Source organism: Amphiura filiformis, chromosome 6 (assembly GCF_039555335.1).
Source record: "Amphiura filiformis chromosome 6, Afil_fr2py, whole genome shotgun sequence".
NCBI lineage: Eukaryota > Metazoa > Echinodermata > Ophiuroidea > Amphilepidida > Amphiuridae > Amphiura > Amphiura filiformis.
Genome location: NC_092633.1, coordinates 55,168,170 through 55,189,981, shown reverse-complemented (window position 1 = coordinate 55,189,981; position 21,812 = coordinate 55,168,170). Strand labels below are relative to the sequence as shown.

General features: G+C 35.7%; 1 protein-coding gene across 9 annotated transcripts in view; it reads right to left on the bottom strand.

Annotated features, from left to right (window-relative positions):
• LOC140155645 (cytoskeleton-associated protein 5-like) overlaps positions 1-20,834 on the bottom strand; it is a 67,114-nt gene extending 46,280 nt beyond the window's left edge. For all 9 annotated transcript variants that reach the window (XM_072178562.1, XM_072178564.1, XM_072178566.1 and 6 more), the window contains exons 1-11: positions 20,757-20,834; positions 8,758-8,851; positions 8,121-8,314; positions 7,287-7,413; positions 5,697-5,948; positions 5,042-5,171; positions 4,541-4,641; positions 4,093-4,206; positions 3,132-3,236; positions 2,572-2,661; positions 1,920-2,084 (exon numbers count right to left, since the gene is read on the bottom strand). In XM_072178562.1, coding sequence (XP_072034663.1) covers positions 1,920-2,084; positions 2,572-2,661; positions 3,132-3,236; positions 4,093-4,206; positions 4,541-4,641; positions 5,042-5,171; positions 5,697-5,948; positions 7,287-7,413; positions 8,121-8,314; positions 8,758-8,814 — 1,335 coding nt within the window. In that variant the 5' untranslated portion in view covers positions 8,815-8,851; positions 20,757-20,834. The remainder of the gene's footprint in view (positions 1-1,919; positions 2,085-2,571; positions 2,662-3,131; positions 3,237-4,092; positions 4,207-4,540; positions 4,642-5,041; positions 5,172-5,696; positions 5,949-7,286; positions 7,414-8,120; positions 8,315-8,757; positions 8,852-20,756) is intronic.
• Positions 20,835-21,812: the final 978 nt, after the last annotated feature.

Below are 21,812 nucleotides of genomic sequence, written 5' to 3'. Positions count from 1 at the left end.
CTATATTATCCATAACAGTATTTGAAGTGCAGGGTATCAAAGGCAAAGTAAACTAGACTTAGCTGTGGTCTAAGACCACGAACACAGCCGTGTTGTGACCCCTTAATGACCTTTGACCCCAAAATCTACGAAAACCCCACAGGCATTGCCTTATGTCAATGCATGTGTGTACATAGTATCACTCTGCCATGTTATTTGTGACAGAAGGGACATTTGAAATGTTTTTGTCTTGGACGGAAGTGATCCCTTAATGACCTTTGACCCCAAAAAAATATCACATATACATTAGGTAAACATAATTCATGTGTGCACATACCGTCACTCTCCTATGTTTTTTCTTAGCTAATCAATTTTTTGAAGGAATTTCGTTTTATACGGAAGTGACCCCTTAATGACCTTTGACCTCAAAAAAAAAAAAAAATACCACATATACATTAGGTAAACATAATTCATGTGTGCACATACCGTCACTCTCCTATGTTTTTCTTAGCTAATAAAATTTTTTTGAAGGATATTTCGATTTATACCGGAAGTGGCCCCTTAATGACCTTTGACCCCAAATCTGTGTATGATTCATAGACACTGTGTAATAGCAATGCATGTGTGCAATTTGCGTCACCGTCCTATGTAATTTGTGGGAGAAGTAGCATTTTGAAGCTATTTCGTTTTATACCGGAAGTGACCCCGTAATGACCTTTGACCTCAAATAAAAAATACCACATATACATTAGGTTGACATAATTCATTTGTGCACATACCGTCACTCTCTGTTTTTCTTAGCTAATAAAATTTTTTTGAAGGAATTTGGTTTTATACCGGAAGTGACCCCTTAATGACCTTTGACCTCAAATCTGTGTATGATTTATAGACACTGGGTAATAACAATGCATGTGTGCAAGTGGCGTTACTGTCCTGAGAAATTTGTGGGAGAAGTAGCATTTTGAGTTGAAATCACATTTTTGACCCCTGTGACCCCTACGTGACCTTTGACCCCACGAATTTCATATGACATGTAGGGGCATGGTCAGTGATGATAGTGACCAATTTAGGTCAAAATCGATGCATGCATGTAAATTCAAGAGCAAATGTAATGGTCGGCAGAAGAAGAAGAAAGAAGATCCTGTAAGAAAAAAGACACAGCCGTATGTCACGGCTGTGTAATCAGACAAGCTTTCCATAGACTATATTTTGTTTCTCCTTTAGCCCCCTCTCTCTGACTACTTATGGTCAGTTTCATCAACAGGTTACAGTCCCTATATGTACGAGAAGGATTGTGTTTATTTCCCATTATGGGAAAAAGGTTCATCTCATGAGCTTAACAGTTTAAATAGAAATTCAGGTCTATTCTACCACCTGTTTTAATAAATACAGTATTGTCAGTAATAAACACTCCCCCTCTAATAAACGCCCCTTTCAATTTGTCAAAAATGCAAACATTTCCATGCCATATCGTGTGAGTAAGCTTAAAACTTGCATCAGTCAATGTCAGTGACGATCGCTTAATTGCATGGACAAAACCTATTACGACTCAAACTTCCATCCATTTCATTGCCTAATTATGGTAGAATTTCACTAATTCCATGCATTCCATAATTTTGTTATATTTACCGTGAAAATGTCATTTTCCACACGATTTTGTGGGCGCCGCCATTAGTAGTAGCAACAGGAGCACCATCGGGAAATTGAACCTGATTTTGAAGTTTTTTCACTGAAAATTCACTTCTAATATAGGCTCCCCTTTTGGAAAAATGCAACGCCCCTGGGGCGTTTATTACAGACAATATGGTACTCAATTAAGCTTAACTATGCACATCTAGAATGGTCAACTGAATGCATTGCACTGATCGAAGCAACAACTTCAAATAATTTCTGTACTTATGGGTGAATAAATAAATAGAAATAGGATACAATGATCTTACCTGGACTAGTGAGCTACACAATGGTTTCAGCACACTTTTTGGTAGTGAGGAAGGTACACATTTGGCAAAAGCTCTAGCTAGAAATGCTGCTGTCTCTGCTCTGATGTTAGGATTCTTATTAGCCAATGCAGCCATTACATCCTCCATTATATTCTGTAACGTTGTCTGTAAACAAGACAATATTCAACAAATTTAATATCCACAATACTTCAGTGTATTTCTAATTGATATCAATTTTGTTTCTACTCCCACATGTTTTTAAAAGAAAAGTTTTTGTAATGAAAATTGACCAATTTTAATGACAATGTTTCTTATTTTCCTGCTGCAGTCTTGTGACTATGACCAAGTGATAGCCAATAATCTATTACTTACCATACCTTGATTTTATTGATGCACTTTGGGCAATAAGTTATGTGATGCCTTTATTCAGATTTTTTTTTACTGCAATATAAATAATCTAGTTGGTGTCACTATTGGTAAATTAGGTCATTCTTGACCAAGCTTGGAACACTTGGCACACTCGTAGATCAAATGTTGAACACTTGTCTTGTTTGACAAATACAAATACACTGACTTTGACATGTTATCTCTTCAAAGGATTATATTTTTGGATCCATTTCTGGCAGCTACATCAACAAATTTTTATACTTACTGAGGGATAAATTGCATCAATGGCCTCTCGCAATACTGTTACAACGTTCAATTTCTTCTCCTTAAATTTGTCTAAAATAGTTGAAATGCACTGCAAGAAAAAGGTAAGAAATGTGTATACTTTTTAGCTCAGCACCAGTCTTTGTCTCCAGCAGAGGTCTTCTGCATGTATTGGAAGATGAAGATGATGATTAAGGTCATTTCATTGGGGGTTATGTATTCAACTGGAATATCCCAATGTCAAGTAGCAGACATTTAATCGTAAGTATTATTAATTGAAAAAGTTTTGAGCACAATTTTGAGTTACTGATTCAATAACCAGGACACGCCAGTGGGGTTTGTCTAAATTTCCTGTCGAAAATTTTACTGTAGAAATTGTGAAAAAACGCTCAAAACCTGGGAATAGGCTAGGGCAGGGGTTAGAGGGGTATCACCCCAATTAAAAAAAAGAAGAATACAAAATTTACTGCTGATACCTTGCTTCGTTAAGTAAATGCCATTCGTCCAATTCCGGAATTGTAAAAAAAAAGAACAAAAAATTCTTCAAGTCTGTACACTAACCTGTACTGCATATGGTGCAAATTTTTTGCGGAGTCCCAAGGCTAACCCACACATGCATTTACCGGCCACCGCTACTATCATTACATTGGTATCTTTGGCTATAGTCTGATGGGATGAAAAAGAATAGAAAAACAAATGATGTTAACAGTTTTTAAGGGTTCAATATTATGGTGTAGGACTATAGGTATATTATATTATAGAAATATGTTTGCTGAGGAGGACACCCTCAACGTAATTTGAACATTCTGATTTTCACTCAATTGTAAGTAATTTTAGTAATGAGATTTTGAATAAATTTGTGGAGTATGTCATTTATTTATTACGATTGAAATATAAGTCAAACACGTATGTGATGTTCATAACACTTTCAACATTCCGAGCGACATCATAATGTTCACACAAGAAAGACCAATGTCAGTCACGGTCACCAGAGTGACATGCATTGGCAACATATGCACTAGAATTAAATAGCAACTTTCTTCGTTTTGCCTCATCTGTTCTCAGAGCCAGGTAGACAATTTTCTCTTTCCTTATGAAGCTCTGAAAGATTTGGCCTCTTCCTTATGAAGCTCTAAAAGATTTGGTCTCTTTATTTTTCATTGCTTTTTTAACATTTTACATAATCAAAAGGTCTTCCTTATTTTCACATATATGTGACATGATCAAGGGGAATGAGTCACATGTCGACCCTGGTCTAAAAAGAGTTCTACATACGTTTCTAAAGAGGACATTTAGAGCTTTCTGAAACTGAAAACCCCATGTTGATACGAATTTTCATTGCAAAGTTACATCAATTTATCAATCGCTGAAAACAATATAAAACAAAAGAATTTTAACACTTTCTTTGCCAATATCTCAAAATCAATGTCAGCGACATCCGACTCATTTCCCTTGATCGTGTCACATATGTTCCAATAATGTAAACAGTTAACACTGATGAGCGACCAGTATATTTACTAACCTTTTTCAGAGCTCGGACAAGATCAGCATAATCCCCTGCCTCAAGTTTAGGTTTGGTTGCCAGGGGTAACACTGCCTCTAAAGCTTCCTTACGAGTCTGCCATTTCTTGGCTTCCTGTGAAGGCAAATGAAGACCAGCATATAGGGATTGTGAACTGGTGAAGCAGAAAATGCAGAATGCCAAAGGACACACTCAATACTACACAAACCTTCTTTGTGTTCTTTGCTGGTTAAGGATGCAAGCAGGATCTTGTTTGGCTGCCAGAAATTTTTATTTCATCATATCGTTGAAAGTAACAAAGACTGGATCCTGTGTGCAGCCATATTGTATTTAGTTGTGTTGTCCCATAGAAAATCAAGGTTAAAAAAGTTGCCCAATATTGGGTACCAAAGTTGGCTGCCAAATGGGAGGTTGATAACACTGGAAGAGATCATTTTCCCTGACTTACCATACTTTCATAAAAGTCTTTGGGCAGTTTCGACAGGATATCTTCAGGTTCTATGAGATCAAATGGATCCACAGCTGGCCCTGCATCAGCCTCATCATCACCTGCATGAGGATGAATTAGTACCAAAAAATAAATTTAATGTCACAAACATTACTCGCACATTTTTTGTTTTGTGGCAGCAATAAGGCAGTAAGATGCACATGGTAAAGCACAAATCCATGCATAAGTTACAGCACAGCCAAGTGTTTATTTAAAAGATGCCAATTTACAGCGGACTTTCTTCGCCACAGCTTTTGTGCGGTTGTCAATCACTGGTGTCCGAAATCAGGAAAAATATATGGACAACCTTGGCATAGATTATGTATGTCCTTAAATCTGACACGATTCAGCAATGTCCCATCTTTGGGGTAGGGGTTTAAGTCTCTTATGGTAAGGTAGTCAGGTATGGTGAGGTCTACCCTGCATAACAATATTACTTGCAGACATACAACTAAATCTTACCCTCCTCTTCTTCTTCGTCATCATCCTGCGCCTCAGCCTTGGCTTTCAAATCTTGCTGTGACTTCAAGAAACGAGCCTGTTTGGGTGCTTTGCCTGGCAGCTTCTCAAATAACTCTTCTAACTCTTTTAACTAGTAAAAGAAACAAACACATAATATAAACAATCAGTATTTATGTTTGGAATCCATTGAAAGGCTACAGGACTAATATTGCTAGTGGAAGAAGTTTATTTATTTCAACGTAACTCATATCATGATTTGTTTGCAATCCTCAACAGTCAACAATGTATTATCAGGTATGAAAACAAGCACTGATGACATAATTTCCTGAAACTGCTTAACATTTCCTGAAAATGTGTATTTCCCTATATTTTGTACAGGGAATATCCAAGCAAAATTTCCTGAAATCAGAAAAGTTTCTGAACCTGTATTATATTTACAGCTATCAACTTTTGTTAGTTAAACAGGTATCAGGATATTTTGGTTTTAGACTAAAAAGTACACACAATCTGTAGTTTCAACTGCAATGGTAGCTCACATAACATTGAAAATTCCACATCTCTACACAGTGTGTAGGTGACTTTGGTCTCTTTACTCATAACATTGAGCTGGCTATGTAGTTAACCCAGTATGTATTGGCAAGTGACTGAATCTAACCTGTACTGGCTTAATATTCTGTAGACTAGGTTTTATGGCTGCTCCAATCCACCTGTACATCTCCACAGCCAACTGTTTGGCCTCCTCCCTCACGTTCTTATCACTGTGCTCTAGGATTTTTGGTAATGACTTGACGACAGGTTTGAGTGCTATAATTTTGTTGCCAAAGTCCCTGACGGCTAGTTTGATGACCATGGTGCAGGCTGTGACTATTTTGGGTTGCTTGTTTGTCAATCCTTTCAGTACTTCTTCCTGTCAAACAAAATAATGTTTTCTTCTTTTAAAATACTATTATTTCTAGAACGCTTGTATTCCTTTCACTGAATTTTCACTTCAGATTATATTTTCAAGAATTTGATACCCAATCAAGGATGGAAGCAAGAACTGACAGAAATGTCTGAAACTGCTTCAACATTGAATGAAAATTTTTATTTTCACTATACTTTTTACAGGGAAGAGCAAAGCAAAATGCCTGAAATCAGGCAGATGCCTGAAAATGTGCATCCCTGAACACACTAATTAGCCATAACTGTACTGAATCATACAAAACCTACACAAAGTAGGGCCTCCTCTTCAGCAGGGAGTGGACAGACAACACATGGGGCACATCCAACCAAATCAACACAAGTGGGTTCAGAATTTAAATGGCTAATCTGCTATCTGCTCTAAAATGTGAAAGCACTGTCAATGTAATGTAGATAAATTCTGACATTTAGTATGTAGTAAGATTGTAAGAATGCTAAAAATAGAACATGCTTAATTTATTCTGGTGCTAGTAAGGCTATCCATTTCAGAAAACATCCTTGGAATAGCTGTTAACATTTTACAGAAGTGTTCTTTATCGTGTTTTTTTTAAAAACAAAATTAACCTATCTGGCCTGAATGAAAATTGTTCATCCAACAAATATCACCACTTCCAAGCAAATTTTGAAACTAGTAGTGAAATATATTTTGCAACAAACCTTGGTGATTAAAAGCCTCCTTCCATCATAATGGTATCCCAAGAGGCTGGCTGGCTCAGAAAATAGAAATCAATTCTTGTGATATAATTAAGAAACAAAGGGTGCAGCATTATCCTTTACACATAAATAATGTGTCTGAGGCAGTAAAAGCGTAAATAATGGGTGAGCGCGCCGAACCCATTATTTAAACGCTTTTACTGCCGAGGACACAATATTTGATGTAAACGATAATGCTGCACCCTTTATTTCTATTCTATTACCACAAAATTGTGCGATTTAAAGAGAAAATATCACATTTTTTGCCCAAATATTTCAAGTTGTTTACCTCAAGGTGGAGGGCCTGCGGCGTAGCTAAAGCGTAAGTGAGGCGAGTATTGTGAGCAGCGTAACCAAAGCGTAATGCTTTGCGTAGAATGCGTAACAACGCTAATATACTGCATCGCGCTTTGCTGTGTGCTGTGATGCGAGAAGAACATTAAGTTTGTTGCCCTGGCCACTTGATTGCTAATTAATGGTCTTTCACGTGACGCGTTTCGACAAATCACGGTGCGCGATTTTGAATAATAGGTCGTGGGGGTAACAGAATACAAATTAGAGGAAGTTGTAACTGCATTCCATTGATACCTACCATGACTACGTCTTGTTTCTCTAATTCTATGTAAACCATAAGTATTTCAATGCCTTTTTCTTTCGTCTTTGTCCTGGATGAATTTAGACATTTGTTCACAACACCTGCCCCCACTTCTCCACAGGTTCTAAAAATAGATAGAGAGAAAAAAGTGTACAATGGTATTATGGCCTGAAACTTGAAAAATTGAAATTACAAGATTTAAAAGTTCCACATTAAAGGGAAACAGATATTGCTATAATCAAATAATCAAATAAAATTTTTATCTAAAATAAAGAGATTTCAAAAAATCTAGAACTAAAAATTCTTATGTAATAATTATATCAGTTGTGTTTATTATTGAAATGATACCCAAATTGTATATTTGTCATGTCAATTTATCGCCTGGCCCATTTACTAAAGCACAGGTTAGACAAAGCCTAAAGTACATGTACTTTTTGCTTTGTGGAGCCACAAGTTTTAAGTGCATATTTTCCAGTAATTTTAATACGCACAATTTACATAATACATTCTAATGTGTTTGACACAGGTGTGTAAATTTAAGTGTTGATGTCACTAAGACACCATATCAAATTCGGTCCTATAGCACTATCGGCGCCCGCATAGGTACTCTTTCTATCATACCCTAGTGATGTAATAAATTGTATTGAGTATAATAATTAACATTTGCATAGCATTATCGTTTTTCATTTAAATTAAAAACGAAAGCAATTTTCTGATGTTCAGAGTACGACAGAAAGAGCCATCGGTACCTATCGGGGCACCGATAGCACTATAGGACAAAATAAAACATTGTGCCTAACTGAAAAAATTATAATTGTAAACACTAAATACCTGGGTGCAAGAGCTGCATTCTGCTGATAGGCCAGCACAGCATCCAAGCCTTTCTCTTGAGCAACTGCATTGCTGTCCGTCACAAACTTTTTCAATAACCCCGCATATTTTGTGTACTCTGAGCTTTTCTCATCCGATATCTTGTTGAACAGTTTAGTGGCCTCCTCATATCCATGTAATCTGGCTTTCCATACCTACAGAGAGGAGAAATAGAAAATACAATGTAAATTGGAATCTTGATGAAACTGAAAATAACTCGGTCAACACTCCAGCATAGAGCCCTTTTTGATAATGGCACTTCATCTCTCATGGCAAAGGTCCAAAACAGTTCTAGATAAAGTTCTTTATTGATGTTCTGCGACAACAATGGCTGCTGTGACTGATCAAGTGAATGTTACGATGGCAGTGTATGTCGCTGCAAATTGGAGTTTTATATGCATGTGGACGACTTGACGTAAAAAATAGCAGATTTTTACCTAGATTTTTTATTATACTCATACAATATTTGCTCAATTTTGTGCCAGTCGGAAAGAAGCATATTTTGATTGATTGCCGGCTGGCAACCGCTAGTGGTGGGGTAGGGGTACTGCTGTCCAACGCCTACCAATGTAGTCACAACCCTGACTGAGTAGCCTACCTTGTGTGTACATTGGTCATCAATGGATAGTTTGAGCCATTCTTGGTCATCTCCCATGGTTTCTATTAGGTGAAGACATGCACATCAAGAGAATCTGTGATAAAAAAAACACACAAAAAAAACAATGTCAATAAATTAGTAGATCTAGGATTTGTAATAATTCTACCTAATTTACACTGAAATTTTAGATGACTAAATGCAGCATAAAAGAACATCAAGTAAAAAAACTTTCATGATTGAGTCTAATGAATCAACTATTAATGGGTGCTGAATGGGTATTAAAAAACTTGAACATGTAGGTTTATAAATTATACAAGTGCACTGTGCTGTGCATCAAATGATCTATAGCCAAAATATTAAATTCTCGATCATGAGAGCCAACTTGGGTACGCACAGTTATTTGCGTCGAGCGTACTACGCAAATACCGGCGCTTCCGGCGCAAACACAGCTTTTGAGAAGTGACCAATCACACGTCGTTGCTAGGTAAGGTCAAGGTTCGGTCATGCAGGTCGTAGCGATCGTGTTATTCTATGAAAAATACGCTGACGCAAAAGGTACATCCTCTCATGATCGAGAATTTGTTATTTTGGCTATAGATATTCACCAGCATATTTTTTGGCCTGCTGAGTGCTGATGACAGGTTAGACAATTTTGTCCTCAAATACACCTTGAACTGGATTTAACATATGGTCGCATGTCATGAATTGGTCATCTTTTGTGTAACATGATGTTAAATGAGAAAAATATCACCAATGTTGATTCAATTCAACACAATTTTTAATGAATACATTTTAGACCATTATAATTATATATTTCTGGAAAGCTTATATTACAAGGATGCCAAATCAACAAAGCATAACATCATAATACAGGGTGGGTGAGAAATATACAGGGTGGAACAACAACAAAATTAGCATCTTTCTTGTCATGGTGAACCCCATATTTTTTCTTTTCTGAAAGCTATGTAGTTCAAAATAAATATGGATTCAGAAAGACATTGCATGGGTCCTTCAAACAAATTAGGAAGAAAGAGTTTAGTATCCCTTATGCGTTAAACATACAGGGTGGTCAAAAATTGTAAAATAATTTCACAATTTTTATGATATTTTACAATCAAAACTTTTTCCTCCATCTCTGGCACTAAAACTAATAGCATAATTGAATTCCTCATCAAATTTCCTTAAAAATATGTGTTCTTTTGAATAAGCAGGGTGACTCGGGCAAGAGATAGTCCATTTAGAAATGTCGGAGCATAGTATGCACACTTTGTACAGTAACATATAGGAAAACTGTCTTAATTAGCATTTAATTAGGCAATTAATTGGTTACATCTTTTGTTACAGTTGATGTACTATGAGGTAGATCTACAATCCAGGATGATATATGTGCAATTTGAGGTCCATGCTAGTTGTACTTTTCAAGATACAAAGGTTTGAAGTTTGCGATATTTTCACAATTTTGTGTATAACCCTATGGGGCTCTCCCGAACCGGCTGCTCCATTGACACATCTTACATGTACATATTGAGGTATAAATCTCAAAGTACTTGTCCAATTGACTTGGGGTTTTTTGTATTTGACAAAGAACATAATTATCTACGAAATGACACCAAACTTTCTACAATAGGTATTATACTTTTAGAATAAACCTAACTTGAAGTGTGAAGAAAGCGTTTTCATGTTACGGCTGCTCCATTTTTGGGTGACCTATTTGTGACATGCGACCATATAGGCTGTTCCTGCATTCCAAATTCATACACCCCGTATGGAAGCCATCCTTAATCTTCCACACAGTCAAATTTCAAACGGGGTTACCGGTTCTTGAATGGGTAACTCGATTTGAAATCCCTGTGGGAGGGAGAATAAGGTCATGTATAGGGGGTGTATGGATTTCAACTGGAATAGCCAATTTTGTTGACTGCCTGTACATCAATAAACGTTGCTGAGATGGGCAGCTGATGATGACATATTTTAAACACCTGAAACCATTTGACAGCTTCATTTTGGTAATTGACTTTAATAAACCTTGTTTTGAACTGTAAGGTCCCTATAAATGTTGACAAGGGAAAAAAAGATTGTGATTCACAAACAGGTAGTGGGTACCCCACCTAACTACAGTACACATGTAATATCCAGATCATTATAATGTTGTATCCAGGGCTCCAAGCAATATAATCTCAATCAATCAATCAATAGTAACTAATTGTAGGGGCCTTGAATCCAAATGCCAATGTTACTTAAGGTACTGACTACCATGACTACTGATACTGATAGAGATGATATTAATATGTAGCTATATGGTTCAGGTAACTGAGCATTTCAAATTTTCATGTGATTAAGTTAGCACCAGTGCATCCACTGCCATACTCATTATTGGACCTGTCTATCTTCTGTGACAAAAAGTGCTCAACTTTATAAATAACCCCATTGTTTATCCTCTAATTACATAATTCATCCATTGTAAATACAGACTGTATCTGTGCTTGTATTCAAGAAGAGTACAAAAATAACATGTAGGGTGAAAATGATTTCAATTTGCCTGGATGTAATTACTGTGCAGTGTTCTCTGACTTTACTGAGGTGACCTTGTCCTTAGGCCAGGTTATCAGGGTGATGCCTGGGAGCTTTAAAATGCTACCATGTGACCATCAATATTTTCAATGTAGGCTTGGCCGATATTTTGATTAAAATAAAAAATAATTGATTATTTTATTTATTGGGTACTCGATTATTTAAAAACACAGTGTAATCGTAGTATCAACATTTTTATTTTATCAAAAATAATCAGTTGTTTTTCTAAGCAAATAGAGCAATATTTTCAACTGATTGTTTGTAAAACAGTTGCATCTTGGAGACTGAAACTAAAACCAGAATAATAAGTGAAACAACTGTTAAACACACCTTTTTCCACTTAAAAAATGCTCAGCAATGTATAATAGCACAGGATTCTATGCAACAAATGGTGCTCATCAGCCTATTACAGTCACGCAATGTTCATTATCGAAAATAATTGATTTAAAAAAATCGCTATTTTAACAAGATTCACCAAGCTTATTTTCAACCCATCCTATATCCTTTAATGTCTAAACCCATCGTACTGGTACCATAGTCAGTTGTGTTGGATTTGGGGCTTAACAGTTACAATGAATTTGAACTTTTAATTGTGATTACTAATTTAATACATTTTTGTACAATGAACAAGCACAGAGTGTCTTGAATTGGAAAAATAATTGCCCTTCTTTTAATCTTCCAGTTTGAATGGGAATTAGGATTGGCTAACAAAAAAGGACACTCAAAAGTATGACCAAAACAAGCTGAACTATAGTGATGATAATTATTGTTATTTTATTATTTATGAATCAAGTGATGCAACATTCAAACAGTGTACCGTATTCTTTCAATTTTCAGCTCATTCTGGTCGTACTTTGAGCTTGTTTTAGGAATTGTGTTTGTTATTGTCAAGTGTCAACCAAACCTAATTCCCGTTAGTGTGTTAGTGATCAACCTTTAGGGCCCAATTTTTCTGTACATCAAACTTGACAGGAGTAGATATAAATTGATATGACCTAAATGTACATTCATTTGATGAGGGCAATTTACACTCAATTCAAATTAATCTTTCACACTGTACATGTATGTGTTGTCTTGTAGACAGGTATAACAGGAAAATGACGGTTTCCTCTACAGACTACAGTCCTATCAATTTGTACCATCTATCTTGTCTATGCTATTAAAAGCTGTAAATTTTCATGTAGACTCCTGAATCTGATGACTCAGTATTGTGCATGTTCTACACGTACAGTGCAAGCTGCCTGCTTGTAAGTTACATCCAAGAGCAGTATAATGTAGTACCTTATGCCATGCCAGTGTGTGTAATGTGTCTACATTTTATATGCAGGCATATGCACAGCACATTTGCAATCTGTGTCATTTGTTTTCATTTGAAGGACTTGTATTCTGACAGAAATTTATCATTGAAATACAGCTGTCATATTGACTCATGATGCACTATTTTAAATGTTGTCTGTACATGGGCATATTGACAAGCAAACAAAGATTTATGATCCTTTACTCTGAATCTTATGTGTGTAATTTTCCTACTTTTTACCAATTGATTTTACTTGAAAACAATATTTTTGTGCTGTCGCCATGGCATACAGCACCCATTATTTAGCCAGAATGATTAATGTGAACTAAATGTTTAGTACAAAAGTTGCAAATCTGCAAAGGTAAAAATTATATGAATGTGCAAAAACAAATCAGAAAAAATTGACCATGACCAAGCCTTACATTAGACAGGCGCCGGGCGATTTTTACCCAGTGGTTCTAACCTTTTGGCTCCTGGTTCAAGTTGAAAATGCATAGACCAGGAGCCACAAAAAACAAGTGTTTGGCTCCTGGTATAAAAGCTTAAATTGACCAGTATAAACTATAATTGACTGTTTTTGTGCTCAGTTGGCAGGTCAACATACATGACAAACCACTATATTGCTTTTAAAAAAAGAAAAAAAGAATAGGCCTAGCAGTTTAATTAATCTTACAAGCAACTAAAATGCCCTTAAAGCCCTCAGCAAGTAAAGTATTAATACTAGTCCAGGTGCAATTTAAATTTACCTTGCCACTTTGACCTTCTTGAGTCCCAGTCCCAAAACACTTGTTCATTGAAGTTATTGCACTTTTTTAACGCAATTTTCCTATCTGGTTCAGTTCATGAAAAGAGTGGGTCACTGGGTTGCCAGGTTTATTACAAATTATATGGATGTTTTTTCTTCGATTTTGTATGATTTAAGCTTGGTCTACCATGTAAAAATTATAAAAAATTATTTTTTTAAAATTTTTTTTTTAATTGGTTGGTTTAATTTTATTTACACTTTGGTATACATACACATAATGTATAAATAATGCTGGAATGGATAAAACCTGTAAAACTAATTAATTTCTTCATTTCTTGAAATTGCTCCTGGGTTTGCAAAAATCCCAAGGACCAGGAGCCGCTTTTTGGCTCCTGGTCTTGACATGCTTAATGTAAGGCTTGACCATGACACAAGGTTTAATCTTAGGTCGGATAGCGCCTGTAGTCCCTCTGACTGGAATCAATTTAATCATCAGTGCAGTTTGGTTCCAAAATTCTGCCATCCTATTCAGAGTTTTCCAAAGAATTCAAAAATCTATAAACTCGCCAAAGCGCTGGCTATGGGGTGAAAATTTCACTCTTATACCAAAAACCTCCATTAAAAGGAAAATCCTAAAAATTAGTATTTTTCCAGACCTGTACGCAACTGTTCATGACAATCAATTTTTAATCTTTTTCATCAGGCCTAGAAAAAATTTGCAATTGGGCAATCTCCTTGCCAGGAAACTTGGTCATTTGGAGGGAAATTTTGCTTTTCTGGATAAAGAAGTACATAAGTTCAAAGGTGTGCAATCCTACCAAGTTGGAGGGAAATTTATTGCCGGAATGCCGGGAAATAAAACATATTTTTCAGGCATACTTTTTCATAAGAAACATCAAACCAAAATGGAACAAACACCCACATATGATCCATACACACAAGCAATACATACCAATGCAATATTATATGTAATAGTAATATCGCAATCCCCTTTAAACTTAGGGAGATTAAACAAACATGCAAAAATTATACAAGAGGTATCCTTCAGAAATAAATAAAAAGCTATTTAAAAGTAAATTATAGTGGGCCTAGTAATGGAATTATATTGGGTCCTAGTGGCGGGGGTTATAAATTTTATCAAACAATTGTATAGGCCCTAGACCTAATTTAGACAATTTCCTAAATGGTACCATATATTTGTTTTATTAGCAAGAATCTGAAAGACAAAAGTATGCTACTACTGTACTGATGAAGTACCTCATCATACTAACATGACATGAAAGTTTTATCTATGTCAGATGGTGAAATTTGAGTCATGCTATAATTTCTAGAATTAAAAAAAAATCACATTGTTCCTTCATATGGTCATATAAGGTTGCAACGGGCCCCTCAGTTATTTCAACCAAAGCTGCATACATGTAGAGTATTTTCCTATGTCAACAGTTGATGACTAAAATAGCCAGCTAGAATCAAAATTAAATATATCCTGGAATTATTATAGCTTGCCAATAGTGATCAGCTGTGACCAGAAATCACAGAATTGCAGATTTGACTGGGAGTCATCAGTCACACACATGGGGTTGTCATCATATTCTTTCAATTCTCAAGCTCAAATTCACAATTTATTTTTTCCTGAAGTGCTGTCACTTTTGACTACATGACATAATTGAAATTCACACATGAACTGAATTTGTCGAGTTTACTGCCAGCCAGTTCAACTGATTGGCTATCTTTGCTAACTCATAGACCACAAAAAAATGGTTTGGGGCTGGGCTAGTAAGGGGCCGTCCACAATTTTCGCCATTTTCACTTACGTACAAAGCGTACGTAAGAGGGAGGGAGGGGGTAAAAATCCTGGGCATGTGTACGTAAGAAAAATGGCGATTTGTTTGAGCAATAAAAAAATGAAAGTGGAAAATTATGATATTTTATTCATAACTTATAACCTAAAATTGTTCAATTCGTTTTAACAATTTCTATAACATGACATGCAAACAATGATTTTCTCTTTTAATTTGGAGTCTTATATGCACAGTTGTCCTATTTCACATTGTGCTTAATTTATTTCATACCAAAATACATTAAAAAAGTTAATTAATCTGCGACAATGGCAGCAAAGGCCCAAGTGTGGATTGTCAGTGTTGCGACAAAAGACATGAAACCCATTACAAGAACATACACCAAACATGCCGAAGGGATGTCCCCCTGGATCCCCCTATATGGCTCAAAATATGCTACGGTGTCATATTATAGCCATATATTTTGACATCTTTTTTTTAAAATAATAATTATAGAAATGGAATATTTGCTAGTTTAGTGGCAAGTTTAGGTAGTAAAGACATAGCATACACAATTTAAGTAAAATCCTTTCACTCTAAATAATAAAAAAAATAAAAAATAGCTGTAAAAATGCCTATTTTTACACTTTTATTTGTAACATGCCAAGAGACGCCTTTTTTTACAGCTTTTAATTTTTTTTATGGATCCTTATTATAGAAATTCATGTGACCTGTTTCCCAAAATGGTGCAGTAAACCAATCAAAAAAAGAGAAAGAGGCATTATGAATTATAACAGATCAAAAAAAGGATTTAAAAGTTTGCCTTGCGTATGTTACTATTAGGGATGCCCACTCTCAATACAGTTTCCACTAGAACGATTTTTCATTTACTGTGTGCGTGCACTCACACACGTATTGTCTATGGAGAAACTGATCGATACAAGAAATCCCAGGCCTGTTAAATGCAGGGTTGTTAGGTTAAAACCGCCCCGGTTTTAACCGGGTGGTTAAAACCGGTTAAAACCTGGTTTAAACCGGGCAGTTTTGACCACTAAAAAGTGGTCAAAACTGGTCAAAACCCATTCTGATACTTTAAAGTCACCATTTAATGCAGTAATCATGGTAATTCAAGACAACTTAACCCAAGCCTATTTACATAAACAGAAAGGAACATTTATTGATAATACATAATTTGAGTTAATAATAGTATTCTGAATATGCTAAAGTGACACTATAGGTGTATATGTACAACATGATGATGTACATAATACAGTAGGCCTGTAATGTAAAACTTTACATTTCAATATTACTTACAAATTACTAGCAAGAAGGTAGAACGTTTGTTATTCTTGTTTACCATTGTTTTTAGGATATCAACTTCCTAGATAACATACAAAATAAACTTTGAATTTTTCTTCTTTTTATTAGATAAGACTTAATCAATAATTAGGAATTAGGATCATTTCCCAGGGATCAGTGGTATGATTTGGTAACATAAATAATTAATCGAATTAATATTAATTAAGTCAGCAATATAACATAATGCTTTAAATCTAAAATACAAACGGAATGGAACTTGGTATTGTAAATTGTTAACACGGATTGTTAGAGTGTGTGCAGACTGCAGAACAGCTAGTTTACAAGATTTTGAGATCTCGAGCAAAATGTTCCTTAATTTATTAATTTGACTGATCAAAACCCAATTAGCATTGAAGTCATTAATAAACTATGTAATTGCAAGAAGTTTATTTTCTATCACAGCATTTATGCCATATGTGGAATCGTATTCTTAGTATTGACCACTTTTGACCGGTTTAAACCAGGTTTTGTCCGGTTTTAACCTGGTTTTAACCGCTTTGTGGACAAAACAGGTTTTGACCGCCTAACTTAACAACCCTGGAAATTAGACCAAAATATTTTAAAAAATGAGAAAACCGTTTCTTGAGTCGATCATGCTTTTTACGATGATCATATTTGCTTATAGATGCTGTATCTATTGAGTTATCGTGTACCTAAATCGTCATTTTACCAAGAAAATGAACATTGAAATAATGGCAGTTGAAGTTTAAAGTGGTCACACATTGTGCACTTTCATCAAATCTCGCAGGAGAATGTGGCAGTTTTTATTTTTCTACCTTACATTACATAAACATCGGGTAAATCCACGGCCCCTTGAGAAGTTTGAGCGAAATCCATTCATAACTTGATATTTAAATCGGGGGAAAAAACTTGAAAAAACCCACATTTTATCAGCTAAAACGGAGCCATTTGACACCACTAGGTTTTTGTGCTTCCGTGGTGTTTCCATAAGATGCGCCGCACATGCAGATACGCGTCGCGTATTTGTGTATTAACAAATTGCGCGATACGCAACGCGATGCGTTGTTGCACGTGTGTACCCTGCTGGTACAACAAAGATTTTCTTTCCTTTTCAATTTCAAACACGAGTGGAATATTAGTGAAATAAAATCCTTAAAATATTGCAGTTGGAGTTTACAAATCTGGATTTTCATTCCTTGTATATTTATAAAAAACATAACAAAGTACAAACATATCAAAAAAACTCAATTTTGCGAAAGAAACAATGTCTAGAGTACACAGCTGCCTTAAGGTCACAATTTCATTCATAAAAACATGCCTGGTCAATCCCAATCACTCCGAGCTACCGATTAAGGCCATGTGAATGTGATGTGATTGGGTTCATGAATATCTAATGAGCAGCGCGATACTGCTTCAAACCAGAGGAGGCTTAAAGGCATTCCTACAATGCATTATGATTGGGAAATTTGACCAATATAACCTAATTTTAGAGGCAAAGTCCCCATTGCCACACACACAAAATGGTCATTTTAAAACGGCAGCCAACAAGCTAATAGTTGAGACTTAGGACTGATATTTGATTTTCTTACAGGAAACATTCATATTGTCTCACTGCATTAATTTTATTCCTAAGTCTCGATGTTTTCAATGTTAAATAATATGATGAAAATATTAGATATTTGCACACAATCCCAATGCAAAGTATGGTCAACTTGCCACATGTGTACAAAAACCAGACATACCAAGGTCAGAAACCCCATTGGGTCATGGGAATGTCTTTAAACATCCTCTGGCTTCAAACGGTAAAAAAGATAACGGGGATCACCAAAATTCCGATGCTATGCACTTTGCATGCTTTGTGGTGCCTGGCGTGCTAACCGGCTCCTTTACTTTTAACTTTGTACAGCGTGAACATTGGTGAATGGGGGTAGTTCGTTTGTGCCTAATAGAATATAGAAATAATGAATAATGAATAATGAAAAAAAGCTGTGTGGGATTTCAAAAAGTTCTGGACGCAAATCTACTACCGGTACTTCAATTCCCATGGCCTAAGCGTAAACATGGAAGTGGGCATGTGGGGTTCTGAGTAAGGCCCTTCGCACTTAATTATTAGTTTCCTGTTTACCGCCCACTGTCCAAAATTGAAAATCTCAAAATAATTAATTATTTTATTTTTATTTCTAATTTTCTCCTTTAAAATAACTTTCAACTGTACTTCTATAATTTGCCATTTTCTGACTTAAGTTAAATAATATCAACAATATAAATGATGAATGAACAATGACTATGATGAGTACAACTCAACCTTCACTTATTTATAAAATCAAATATTGTTGTGAAATAATTAAATGCCCGCTGTAGTCAAACCAAAACGAGTCAATAGTTGTTTGTAATAGTTCAAACTAAATAAAGAAAATAATTTTAAAAAGTCACCTCGTCCCTTTTTCAATATCTAAAACAGGAAACTATCAAGTGCGAAGTCGAAGGGCTTAATGATTGGCTGATTCAATCATCTGATAACGACTCACGACTGAGACCGATATGGCGATAATCCATTAATCTGATTAGGCGATTTACTTAGGCAATTACGCATCAAAACATTGATCAGCAGCGGTGCTGTCACTCGCATTCAAGTTTCAACTCTCTGCACCCGCACGCGCCAGCGTACGCTCAGCATGTGCATGCCCAGTGAGCCGGTGAGTGTCAGTTTTGTATCAAGTATGTAGGTATGCCAGGTGAATTCAAATTTGCCATCAAACTGCATCATTTTATATATCAAATTAAAGCCCTTGAGTAAAGAAAGCCAACACTGAAAACCTTTTGTCATAGCACTTTCCGTAGCAAAGTTACATCTAGTCAAAGATTGACTTTCATCAAAAAAGATTCAGCTAGCAAAATTCCCCAAAAAAGCATTTCGGGGGTGTTTCTAGATCTTAGTTTAATGACGATAACAGCTTTTTTTAATGGAACTGCTATCAAAATCCCTCTGAAATTCCATGTGCGAGTCTCTCATCACCAAAAAAAATCATATATTTGGGTCAACGTCAAGTGAAGTATAGACAACATATTTATGTACAATGTAGGTTTCCTTGAGCAAGCGGTTCTTACAAATTTCAATGTAAATTTGTATTGCCGGTTTAGGCCATTTTGGCCGACTAGTAATGTGTTAAGGGTACTTGTACCGGTACATGCCACAAAATAGCTTTCCATAGACTTTACGTGCAAAATAGGGGTCACGCTTTTAGGCTATAAGTCGAGTTACGTCTTACTTTGAAATATTATATTTGATATCATCTTTTAATTTAAATCAGAACAAAATTCTGCATAACATATCTGAAAATGACACCATATTTCAGGTCTACTTTTTGAGAAAAATAGCGCTATACATGTATATAAAAAGACCCGATTTTCCCGTGTTTACGTCCGACTGCTAACCGCGTTTTGACCTCATGTGTTCATGCGCTCATCATCGTAAACATCACTCAAATTTTAGCGTTTCTGTTCAAATTAGTAGAGATCACATTCACAAGTTCTAGCAAAACACGATTTGCAACACTAAAATTGTTAATATTGTAGTTGTACCGATTTTGCACATATTTTATGCAAAGTTGGGACTAGTAATATAGTCATAAATAGTGATAATTGATAAACTTTTACCGGAAACCGCTTCAACACAGTGGCGATCTTTTCCTTTAGACCACCCTCGCTATATAGGGACTAAATTATTACTTTTGCATCAAGGTTTACTTTTGCATCAAGGTTAAACAGTTGCCAAACACTTTGAAGTCAAGGTTTAATGTATTGGAAGGAGGGCAGGGCTTCGATAAATGAGGGAAATTATGGGGTAAAAAAAAAAAACAGGCGGATTTAGTGGTATGAACCCTTTTAAACTGACGTTTCCCTCTTATACCTAAAGTATGAACATGATGATGAACCACAGATATTACTAAATTATTAATACTGATGACAGACACACTTATTTATTATTGCATGATTGATTGTCAAGAAAATGTCACACACCGTCACCGGTAGTCCGTCATCACGGTCATGACCGTGTATTAACAATGGCTCCTTTATTGCATTATGATTTACGTGCTACATTCGCCGGTACCCGTGTAATGTCAGTGTACCAATGTATTTTCCATAAAAACACATAAACGAAGTATGGCAATCAATCGTATTTTACATTCCACACACGAACTGATTTTCCAAATTTCTACCTAAAATTATGTCCATACTTTACGGTTTTATTTCCAATCATTTAGTTTAAAATCTGTAAATTACTTACCAAAATAAACGATGAAATACGTCGCGATAGAAACTCCCTACTTCGACCTAATTACTTATTCAAAATCGGATGTGTTTGCACATGACAAATTCGAGCAAAATGATTGGATCATTAGAAATGACATCATTCTATTCGTTCGTTCGTACGATTTTTATATTTATTTCACCAGTAATGTACGTTTTAAAAATAGTACTGGGCGAAAAAAAAAAAAAGGCACATTCAGTCACATTTTTGTGCCTAACATAAGATTGTCAAGTTATTATTTATATAATGATGTCTGCAAGAGTGGGGAGGGGGTATTAAGAGAAGGTTTATTTATTGGTTCGTAAATAGTAAATCGAATTCTTTTATGAGGGAAACTTTTGAGCAAAATTGCAATTTTTTGTTGGTCTAAGCCCTTAAAAGCGAATAAAGTATAGGCCTACATAGGCCTAATTATTAGACCCATTCAGTGATCCCAGCGCAAGTGTAAAAAAATTAAAATTGTTTATAAATATTAAATAATTGCTTAAAAGTGCAAATTGTCATTTGGTATTTTTGAAATGACAACTTGGCAAAAAACGAAGAAAACACTGAGCAGTAGGCCTATATGACTGATGAAGTTGAAGCCCCATTCAAATGCATAGATGTAGGCCTATAGCTAATTAATTTAAAGTCTGCACAAGAAGTATATAACGCAGCTGTTATAAATACGCCTAGGCCTATAGCTTTAGAACTAATAATTGTTTTCCAGGGCCGGATTTACCTTTTTCAGGCCCTGGGCCAGGCCAAAATTTGGAGGCCCCCAAACTCACCGTGAGGAAGGCATCTGCATGCGACCAAGCTTTGGTTTACAAATAGGGGCCTAATTAAGATCGGTTTTTCTAAGACATTTGTGCGCGAAGCGCGCGAAAAAATCTTAATTTCAATGATCATTTTAGCCCAAAATGAAGGTGAATTTTGCTATGTAAATGTCCAGTGCACGCGAAGCTGGCGAAAAATTTAAATTTTGGATAATTTTAGCCCAAAATGAAGGTGAATTTTGCTATGTATATGTAAGTGCGCGCGAAGCGAGCA